Genomic DNA, 12,500 nt, shown 5'->3' on the forward strand with positions numbered 1-12,500 from the left:
CACCTGTGCTTTGGTTCCTTCTTTCTTTTTCTTTTCTTTCTTTTTCTTTTCTTCCTTTTTTTGTCACTTTTGCTATGAAGTAAATTAATGAATTCAACGGGATACACCGTCTGCAAGTAGTTGGGTTCAGCATATTATCCTCCATTTTCTAATTGTTACACAAATTTTGGGTAAAACCTCCACTTTTACCCGCTCCCATTGATTGCACCTAGTATAGCACTAGTGTAGCAATAATTGGGTACCCTCCCAGCAGTATACTGGATAGATACTATCCCTTAGTGGGTTGAACCCCCAACCCCTAACTCTCTCACGTTATATATATATATATCCATATAGGATCTTTTTATATATATATATATAGATAGATAGATAGACAGATAGATATATACGTGTATAAGAGATGACCACTAGGTGGACATCCAATATGCTAGAAAGAGGTCATCAATGACCCAACCACAAAGAAAAATAATGTTCCTCAGAAAAATTGAATGGATGTGTGTATATATAGATGTCTGTATGCATGCATCTGTGTGAATGTGTATATGAATATGCATATGTATGTGTGTATGCGTGTGAAATAGGCTTAAGAGACATTTCAAATCACTCCATCTCATGGCCCCTTAACCCTAATTCTAACACTCCCCACACACTAACACCACAAAAGGTATTAAACCCTAGGGGTAATTACTACTAAACCCCTAATTATGCATGTCTGGTTCATTTCCTTGATGACAACTAAGGCTCTTCGTTTCATTAAAATAATTAATATCCCAGGCAAAGGCATGGCTGTGTAGTAAGAAGCTTGCTTCTCAACCACATGGTTCCGGGTTCAAACCTGCTGTATGGCACCTTGGGCAAGTGTCTTCCACTTATAGCCTTGGGCCGACCGAAACCTAGCCAGTGGATTTGGTAGACGATAGCTGAAAAAAGCCTGTAGTATATATATGTGTGTGTGTATGTGTGTGTGTATACATATATATATATATATATATATATATAATATATATATATATATATGTATATATATACATATGTATATATAAACATGATATGTGAATTTTGTCTTAATAACTGATGAGATGCCAGAGCAGACTTCAGCCCCGGCATCCGAAACTCTGAGTTTTATTATGACAACCAACTAATTGTCACATATTATAGTTATAGATAAATTCCTCTATTTTACATCATATCGAGATCTCATTCATACTTTTGTTGTCATGTTATTATTATTATTATATATATATATATATATATATATATATATTACGGAGATGCACTTGCATAGCAAGTGACCTGATCTGAGATCGTGTGCTGGAACGAAAACAATTGTAGCGTGGAAGGTGTTTATAAGCCATTTAAAATAACACACAAAATCCGTTAGATTCACTTCAACATTTAAATTTAATAATTTAATTTGTCAAAATATTTTCGTCGCTTTGAGACCGCGACCTGTTCACTGACAAAATTCTGTCAGTGAACAGGTCGCGGTCTCAAAGCGACGAAAATATTTTGATAAATTAAATTTAAATGTTGAAGTGAATCTAACGGATTTTGTATGTTATTTTAAATGGCTTATAAACACCTTCCACACTGCAATTGTTTATATATATATATATATATATATATATATATATACACAGTCCCTTTGACAGGCTGCTGGTATTTATAGTGTTAAACACTTTTGGTATGTAAATTAGGGACTCCTTCATAGAGTAACTGCTGCATTTTGTTGGATGGCCATGAACGGAATGTCCTCAATTACAGATTTGATCAATCAGGCCAGCAAATGACAATGAAGTAGTTAAATAGGTGAGTACTCTCCCATTTCAGTGGTAACCTGGTATTTGCCATACCCACCATTTCAGTGGTGTAACCATTAGACTAAGAAATGTCATGTCACATCCTACTTGCAGCGTTTATGTCTGTGTAATGGATATATCTTGTATATTTTATCTTTTACATACCTCAGTCATTGCACTTGCGACCAGGCTGGGGCACCACCTTGAAAGATTTTAGTTATATGAATCAATGCAGGACGTTTTTATTCTGTTGGTCTCTTTTGCTGAAGCGCAAAGTTACAGAGGAGACAAACAAACCAGCACCGACTGTTTGAGTCAGAAGTCAAAAGCACGATTTTGCATTCACAAGTGCAACACCCTATCCACAAGGCCCCATGCCTTTATCGCCTGAAAACCAACCAAACAACAATCATTTTTTTTTTACAGTGTTTGAATATAATCTATAGGACCAACTCTAATAATCACTAACATTACTAAAAGAATTTATGTTACGAAACATCATTCTGGGTTTAAACATATTTCATTGTGTCTGTGTCATAATTTCCATCTGATTTTGTTTGAAGTTTAACTTGTGGCACTCCCAGCTTACTTATATACTGAATAGAGGTGGGTCATGAACTTAATATAATAAATAACTTACAGTAAAGAAAAGAAGAAGAAATGAAAAATCTAAAGTCAAAATATCTTTTAAAACTTTTCAGCAAAAATGTTCTCACAACTAGCACTTAACTATGAAATATAAAGATTATTTAGTGCATAGGTTCACGTGAATAAGGTGGGGTTAAAGTTATTAAATACATTACGCCAAGAGGTTAAAAGATAGAACGCATACTACCAGGTAGAACACATTATCAGCTAGAATACATATTATCGGTCTCAACAACATTCTATCAGTCAGAACGCATACTACCAAGTAAGACACATTATCAGCTAGAATACATATTATTGGTCTCAACAACATTCTATCAGTCAGAACACATACTATCAAGTAAAACACATTATCAGCTAGAATACATATTATTGGTCTCAACAACATTCTATCAGTCAGAACACATACTATCAAGTAAAACACATTATCAGCTAGAATACATATTATTGGTCTCAACAACATTCTATCAGTCAGAACACATACTATCAAGTAAAACACATTATCAGCTAGAATACATATTATTGGTCTCAACAACATTCTATCAGTCAGAACACATACTATCAAGTAAAACACATTATCAGCTAGAATACATATTATCGGTCTCAACAAAATTCTATCAGTTAGAATGCATGCTATCAAGTAAGACACATTATCAGCTAGAATACATATTATCGATCTCAACAAAATTCTATCAGCCAGAGCACATACTATCAAGTAAAACACATTATCAGCTAGAATACATATTATCAGTCCGAACAACATTCTACCAGCCAGAACACATACTATCAATCTGAACAAATATTAACATCTTGAACACATACTATCAGCATGAACACATTCTATTAGTGAGAACATATATTATCAGCCAGGACATATATTATTACCTTGAATGCATACTATCAGCCTAAATACATTATCAGCTCAAACACATATTGTCAACCAGAACACGTACTATCAACCTGAACACATTATCAGTTAGAACACCTATTATCAGCTGGAACCCTCACTATCACATGTTGCCTGGTCCAGGAATTGAAACTGCAATCTCACAATCACGAATCCAACACCCTAACCACTAAGCCACGTGCCTCCACAAATAAGGCAAAGTTACCTTCTCGAGTCATACTGACTCATAAGAGCTGGTTTCCTGGTTTCATGGAGTATGTATTCCCCACCTGGATGGGACGCCAGTGCCTCACAAGATTACTCATTTTTGCTAGCTGAGTGGACTGGAGCATCGTGAAATGAAGTGTTTTGCTCAAGAACACAATTCATAGCCCAGTCCAGGAATCGAAACCACAATCTTACGATCATGAGTCCAACGCCCTGACCACTAAGCCACACACCTCCACACAGCCATACACATAACATGTGCATCAACAAATGCAACAACAACAACAACAATAGCAAGCTCAAAGTACTCACCCAGCAGACCACGCGCTGCTACGCAGTAATAAGTGCAGCATATGGCCTCAACAATTGTTGTGAGGGTAAGTAGAACGAAGCTCCAATTGGTTGCGAAAATAAACCAGATCCAAAAACGGTCTTTGTAAAATTTCTCTGTTTCGTCAATGACATCAGCAATAATCCAAGCGATGAATCCCATAGCAACCACCACACGATACAAGACATAGAGCCGTTGGTCAAATGGCCACTGCAAAGAGACAAAGAAAAACATTAATGGTAGAATTGGTAAATCGACCCAACATAACTGAAATTAAAACTTTAGCGTTCAGGTTATTTTCACAAAATACACCATTTTGAGCATGGCCGTTGCCAGTACCGCCGGACTGGCCTTCGTAGGATTTTCGAGCGAGATTGTTGCCAGTGCCCCTGGACTGGCTCTTGTGCAGGTGGCACATAAAATACACCATCTTGAGCGTGGCCATTGCCAGTACTGCCTGACTGGCCTTCGTGCGGGTGACACGTAAAAGCACCCACTACACTCTCTGAGTGGTTGGCGTTAGGAAGGGCATCCAGCTGTAGAAACTCTGCCAAATCAGATTCGAGCCTGGTGTAGCCATCTGGTTTCACCAGTCCTTAGTCAAATCGTCCAACCCATGCTAGCATGGAAAGCGGACGTTAAACGACGATGATGAATACTCTTTTACTTGTTTCAGTCATTTGACAGCGGCCATGCTGGAGCACCGCCTTTAGTCAAACAAATCTTATTCTTTGTAAGCCTAGTAAGCAGGACTTATTCTTTGTAAGCCTAGTACTTATTCTATTGGTCCGTTTTGCCGAACTGCTAAGTTACGGGGGACATAAACACACCAGCATCGGTTGTCAAGCGATGCTGGGGGGACAAAGGTTCCAGTTGATCTGATCAATGGAACAGCCTGCTCTGAGAAATTAATGTACAAGTGGCTGAGCACTCCACAGACACATGTAACCTTAAGGCACATATGTTTGTGTGTCTGTGTTTGTCCCTCCCAACATCGCTTGACAACCGATGCTGGTGTGTTTACATCCCCGTAACTTAGCGGTTCGGCAAAAGAGACCGATAGAATAAGTACTAGGCTTACAAAGAATAAGTCCTGGGTTTGATTTGCTCAACGAAAAGCGGTGCTCCAGCATGGCCGCAGTCAAATGACTGAAACAAGTCAAAGAGTCAAAGAGTAAATAAATATCTGAGTAAATAAATGCAGAAAATGCTAGCTTCCAAATCCTGTTTTCTGATTGGGTAAAAATTATCAAACTTTAAACATCTGGAACGTTTTTCTAAAATTATACTGAAATAAATGAATCACAAAATTGGATTCAGCATGAAAAATTACATCAATATACCAAATCTTGAAAATTTTCACTAAACTTTGATATTTTAAAATCTGTGACAGCAACAGAAAAACTTGCCCTTGCAATCTGCATTTTTCTGTCCTTTATTCTTTTCCCATTATAAACTGACCCCTGTCTCTTAGCTCATTTTTGCTTAAATTCTATAATTAAATACTTTATTTATTTACTGTCCACCTCCCTGTTGAAAAAAATTAATTTCAGAATAAGTCTAAGCAGATAGCCGTCACTGCCACTATTAATAATGCTTATTTAAACGATGCAGTACAATAATAGTAAGAGGATACAAGATGACCAGCCACTTGACCGACTGACCAAAATAACTTAGAAGTAATCTTAAAAATAACAAAGATAAAACACAATGACCTGTACACTAACTTCACCTAAAAATGGTCATAACAGCCCCATTCCCTCTTCCAGATATCATCATCATCATCAACATCAACATCATTTAACGCCCATTGTCCATGCTGGCATGAGCTGGATGGTTTGACCAGTGCTGGTAAGTTGAGGGGCTGCACCAGATCCCGGTCTGATTTGGCATGGTTTCTATGGCTGGATGCCCTTCGTACTGCCAACCACTCTCAGGGTGTAATGGGAGATTTTATGTGCCACCGGAATAAATATTGGTTGCGTGACACCAATATCTGCCATGATTACAATTTCACTTAGTGTGAGGGGTCTTTCACTCAAGCATGGCATAATGCCAAAGGTCGCGGTCATCTGTCATTGCCTCCATGAGGCCCAACGATCAAAAGGTGTTTTTTATGTGCCACTGGCACAGGTGCCAATTATGCGACACTGGCATCGATATCATACATAATGAAACGTATTTTACAACAGTCTAGGTTTATGAAGAAATCAATTTACACAACCATATCTTTTACCGGTTTTAGTCATAAGACTGCGGCCATGCTGGGGCATCGCCTTGGAGAATTTTTTTTTCTTTTTAGTTGAATGAATTGACACCACTACTTTATCATTTTTAAAGCCTGGTACTTTATTTTGTCAGTGTCTTTTGCTGAACTGCTAAGTTACAGGGATGTAAACAAACCAACACTAGTTGTCAAGTGATGGTGGGGGACAAACACTGACACAAAAACACACACACACACATATATATGACGGGCTTCTTTCAGTTTCTGTCTACCAAATTCACTCACAAGTCTTTGGTTGTCCCGAGGCTATAGGAGATGACACTTGCCCAAGGTGCCACGCAGTGGGACTGAACCCGGAACCCTGTGCAACTGTACCGATATGTCCATGTATAGAAACATAACAACACATACAGAAATGTGTGTGTGTGTGTGTGTGTGAGCGTGTGTGTGTGTGTGCATATCTAAGTAGACCTAAGCTAGCAGTGTGGCAGCTGAAATGGATTAAAACAGATTTTGAATGCAATCTGATAAAAAAAAAAGAAAAACAAAAGACCACACATCAAACATGGAGACTTCAGAAATACCTTTCCCACCCCAAACCCAAACTGCCCCCACATTCATATACACAAACATACACAGACACATCCATACACACACACACACACAAAGAGTGGAGCAAGAAGGGGTAGGTGGTGGGAGTTTCATTCAATAATGGACTTAAGTTTTACAAAGGATCTAAGCATTCAGATAAAGTAACAAAGCAACAGCAGTATTCTTCTTCTTCTTATTATTATTAAGGTAGTGAGCTGGCAGAATCGTGAGCATGCTGGACAAATTGCTTAGCAGCATCTCACCTGTCGCTACGTTCTAAGTTCAAATTCCAGCTGAGATCAACTTTGCTTTTTATTCCTTTCGGGGTTGATAAATTAAGTACCAGCTGTATAGTGAGGAAAGGTGGTTGAATTTCGGTAAAATGGCCAGTATGGATGGACCAATTCTGAGATTATACCAGTAAAAAAAAAAGTATAAAAGGAGAAAGGGCTCTTGCCCTGTTGACCAGGCACCTGTGGGGTTTATGGGTTTTTTTCCACACTTGACCTTTAAAGTGCCTCCCCCTATTAGGGGTTTTTGTTACTCGTCATTTGTTATCTTCATTATGAAATATTTTTTTATTTGTTTCAGTCATTTGACTGCAGCCATGCTGGAGCACCGCCTTTACTAGAGCAAATCGACCCCAGGACTTATTCTTTGTAAGCCTATTACTTATTCTATCGATCTCTTATGCCGAACCTCTAAGTGACGGGGACGTAAACACACCAGCATCGGTTGTCAAGCGATGTTGGGGGGAGGGACGAACACAGACACACAAACATACAAACACACACACACACACACACACACATATATATATATATATATATATATATATATATATATATACGACGGGCTTCTTTCAGTTTCCGTCTACCAAATCCATTCACAAGGCTTTGGTCAGCCCGAGGCTATAGCAGAAGACACTTACCCAAGGTGCCACGCAGTGAGACTGAACCCAGAACCATGTGGCTGGTAAGTGGGCTACTTACCACACAGCCACTCCTGCGCCTATAAATGCTTACAAGGACCTTTTTCTTTTTTGTAAAACCCTTTGTTTATCGTCTTGTTTTGTCCTTTAATGTCTTGACTTATATTAGACCTTGTGGCCAATAAAGAGAATTAATTATCATTATTAGCAGTAGTAGTAGTAGTGGTGGTGGTGGTGCTTGTTGTTGTTGTTGCAATCCCCCAGCTGTTAGCAACGTTTGTTTTATTTCTTGCTTTTGTTGGGGACAACAGTAACAGTTGAACTTTCTCTCCCCACAGACCCACACCTAAGTGTGGTCAGCTGTGCTTTTAAGGAAACTTTGAGGTCATGTGTATGTGTGTGCCCAGGGGTGTGTATGTGCCTGTGAGTGAATGTATGTCTGCCTCTATGTAGTGTGTGAGTGTGTGTGTGTGTGTATGTGTGTGTTTGCATCTGTTTTGTGTGTCTGGCCAGCCCCAAGGAAAATCTAACACCGACACACAAACATATACACACACACACACATATATATACATAACGGGCTTCTTTCAGTTTCCTCTACCAAATCCACACACTAGGCTTTGGTCGGCCCGAGGCTACAGTAGAAGACACTTGCCCAATGTGCCACACAGTGGGACTGAACGTGGAACCATGTGGTTGGGAAGCAAACTTCTTACTACACAGCCACACCTGTACACACACACACACACACGCACATATATATATTACATACATGTAACATACTTTTTTCAGTTTCCTTCTATCAAATCCAACGCCAAGGCTTTGGTTAGCCCAGGGCTATAGTAGAAGACACATGCCCAAGGAGCAACAGCTAGGAACAAATGACAGAGAGGGAGAGAGAGACAGAGGGTGAGCGAGAGCGAGAGAGAGCATATGTCTGTGTAGGAATGAAAGACAAAAAGAGGAAAGAAGAGACAGGTATAAAAACAAAGACAGAAGTATAAAAACAAGAAAGAGAGAGAAATACAGAGACAGGTATTTTGGGACATCAGATGTATATAAGCTGACGCATATAACAACAACAAGATCGGCTCTCATGGTATGTAGTATGCCAAACGTATGCTGTTCTTGTGTAGCTTCAGATCAGCTGTAATCATGATTAAGAACAAAGAGCTGCACGACATGTGCAGGCTGTTTGTGCAACGATCTTAGTGTGCTGCAAGATTAAGATATCTAGCTTTCTAGATATATCAGGTTTCTACCTGTAGAATAAACACTACACATGACAATCTGGCGTGCAGTGGTTTAGCTATCGTATGGGCCACAGTGTAGTAGTTAGTGTACACATGCTGTACCTTCCTCAATGTTCCGGGTATTCTGATATGCTTTGCATGGTGGGAAGGCTCCAGTGGAAATTAGCAGCAGGATGGTCACAGGTAGATCATCACGACTCCAGTTCTTGTATGCTAATCAATGAAGGTTAGCACCAGAGTCAAAGGGAAAGGTGAGCATTGAGATAATTGCTGCTACTACCGCTGTTGTTGCTGCTACTGCTGCTGTTGTTGTTGTTGTTGTCACTGCTGTTTTCGTGTACATGAGATTTCAATGTTTGTCTAGACTGAGTGGGAGAGACAAATGTTCTTAACACACTATAACAGAAGCACTCTAGGGGTTTTGTAGATGCGTCGAGGTCCTTGGGTGTGATTGAACAAACAGGTAGTGGTAGAGGTGGTGTGGATTGGTGCTTATCGCAGAAACAAACCGTGCTTCAACACACCTGAGACCAAGTGGTCTTTCGCTTTCTTTAATTACCTGTGTTTAAATTGTAGGCGTTTAAACTGAAGGTGTGGGTGGAATGCAATCCGTTGTGATGTGAATGAACTCTGCTCTTGTTTTGCGCAATGAAAACAATTTGGAAATCCATGCTATTAACAAAATATTTTTATAGGCGCAGGAGTGGCTGTGTGGTAAGTAGCTTGCTTACCAACCACATGGTTCCGGGTTCATTCCCACTGCGTGGCACCTTGGGCAAGTGTCTTCTACTATAGCCTCGGGCCGACCAAAGCCTTGTGAGTGGATTTGGTAGACGGAAACTGAAAGAAGCCCCTCGTATATATATGTGTATATATATATATATATATATATATATATATATATATATATATATATGTATATGTTTGTGTGTCAGTGTTTGTCCCCCCCAACATCGCTTGACAACCGATGCTGGTGTGTTTAGGTCCCCGTAACTTAGTGGTTTGGCAAAATAGATCAATAGAATAAGTACTAGGCTTCCAAAGAATAAGTCCTGGGGTTGATATGCTCGACTAAAAAGGCGGTGCCCCAGCATGGCCGCAGTCAAATGACTGAAACAAGTAAAAGAGTAAAAGAGGTAGGAAGAAAAGTAAGAAAACAAAAAAAGAAACAGTGCAGGCATGGCTGTGAGGTAAGAAGCTTGCTTCCCAACCTCATGGTCCTGGGTTCAGTCCCACTGCATGGCACCTCGGGCAAGTGTCTTCTACTATAACCTCGGGCCAACCAAAGCCTTCTGAGTATGGATTTTGTAGATAGAAACTGAAAGAAGCTCGTCATATATATATATATATATTATTTTGTTTAAAAGAGTTCCAACACTGTCTGTTTTTTATGTTTTATTTATATTCCTGCAGAACTAATGTGGGGTATAGAATATGGAATATACAATATATAATATAATATACAATATATAATATAAAATAAAATAAAATAAAAATGGATGGCACCATGAAAGAAAGTATTGAATGTAGATGAAATATTGAGTGTTCAATATAAAGGATCAAATATATAAATATAAAAATATAAATATATAAAGGCGACTCAAGTTTCAGGGCTATTTCCCTTCGTCATGGCCGGTATGACTGTGATATATATATATATATATATATATATATATATATATATATATATATATATATATATATATATATATATATAGATAGATAGATAGATAGATAGATAGATAAACAGATATATGTGTGTGTGTCTGTGTTTTTGTCCCCGCCACCACTGCTTAACAACTGACGTTGGTGTGTCTATGTCCCTGTAACTTAGTGGTTCGGCAAAAGAGACCAACAGAATAAGTACCAGGCTTAAAACAAAAAAAAAAAAAAAGAGAAAGAAAAAGAAAAGTCCTTGGGTCAATTTGTTCAACTATAAACCCCTTCAAGACTTTGCCCCAGCATGGCCACAGTCAAATGACTGAAACCTTTCTTTGTGTCAACTGACATTCCACCCATGACATCACCTTCGTTTTTACATGGCATGTTGTGACTACGTAGGATTTAACTTTATAATCTTTTAATCCCGTCCCACTCCATCTTTTCTAAGATGACAGAAGTAACTAACGCATCAGTGGAAGCTTGGCCGTTTATTCTAGCAGGTCAAGTCACCACAAAGAGGCTCTCTCTCCCCCTCTCTCTCTCTCTCTTTTCATTGGGTCATGGCAATTGTTTGGCTGAGCATGTATTTGTGCATGTATATATTGCTGTTGTTTGTGGTGGTGGTGGTGGTTGTGATGTGTGCGTGTGTACACATGTGAAATAGTAGATGTTTGGGAAAGAGAACAAGGAGTAAAAGAAAGATAGAGAGATAAGGTGTGAGAGAGGGAGAGAGAGAGAGAGAGAGAGAGAGAGAGAGAGAAAGGGACAGTGGAAAAAATGAATGCATAGATAAAGAGTGTGAATGTGTGTGGGCATATATATATATATATATATATATATAATAGAGAGAGAGAGAGAGAGAGGGAGAGAAAATAGATAGAGACAGAAAATAGATAGATAGATAGATAGAGAGAGAGAGAGAGAGAGAGAGAGAGAGAGAGAGAGAGAGAGAGAGAGAGAGAGAAATAGATTGCTAGATAGATAGATAGATAGATAGACAGATAAATAGATAGATAGATTGTTAGATAGATAGATAGATAGATAGATAGATAGATAGAGAGAGAAAGAGAGAAAGAGAAGATAGAGAGAGAAAATAGATTGTTAGACAGACATACCTACATAATAGGGATATAAGCAGGAAGTCAGAGGGTGAGGGTAAGAGGCAGCAGACACAGGGAGACACAGGCAGAACCTATGGAATGGTAACTAAATCACAGGAATGTTTCAGCAGAACAGTGGTCCTTTGTAACAATGGGGGCAGGGAAGGACCAATAACAGTGAGAAAGAGAAGGGGAGGTCGGGTGAAGCCCCAGGGACAGGATAAGGAAGGAAGAGAGTGGGCTTAGTAGACGTTCTCTAGTTTACATAGCTAAAACGCAGTTTGTGTGTGTGTGTGTGTGTGTTTATATATATATATATATATATATATGTTGTTGTACTTGGGGATGGTCATATTGCCAGTTTAGCCAATAAACTATATATATATATATATATATATATAGATAGATAGATAGATAGGTAGATAGATAGATACACATGAACATATAAATCCGAAGTTACATATATATATATATATATATATATATGGGTATATATGTGTGTATACCCATATATATATATATATATAAGGGAAATAGCCCTGAAACTCGAGTCGCCTTTATATATATATATTTATATTTATATTTATATATTTATATATTTGATCCTTTATATTGAACACTCAATATTTCATCTACATTCAATACTTTATTTCATGGTGCCATCCATTTTTATTTTATTTTATATTATATATTGTATATTATATTATATATTGTATATTCCATATTCTATACCCCACATTAGTTCTGCAGGAATATAAATAAAACATAAAAAACAGACAGTGTTGGAACTCTTTTAAGCAAAATAATATATTCCTCTATACACAATCATACAAAAAAATCCACC

At 38.3% G+C, this 12,500-nt stretch overlaps 1 protein-coding gene across 2 annotated transcripts in view; it reads right to left on the reverse strand.

Moving 5' to 3' along the window:
• The window catches only part of LOC106870451 (protein rolling stone), a 107,721-nt gene that overhangs the window by 48,124 nt on the left and 47,097 nt on the right, over positions 1 to 12,500 (reverse strand). For both annotated transcript variants that reach the window (XM_052975227.2, XM_052975229.2), the window contains exon 2: positions 3,874 to 4,102. In XM_052975227.2, the coding sequence (XP_052831187.1) occupies positions 3,874 to 4,102 (229 nt within the window). The remainder of the gene's footprint in view (positions 1 to 3,873; positions 4,103 to 12,500) is intronic.

The sequence above is a fragment of the Octopus bimaculoides genome, chromosome 20 (genome assembly GCF_046866305.1).
Source record: "Octopus bimaculoides isolate indiv1 chromosome 20, ASM4686630v1, whole genome shotgun sequence".
Lineage (NCBI taxonomy): Eukaryota > Metazoa > Mollusca > Cephalopoda > Octopoda > Octopodidae > Octopus > Octopus bimaculoides.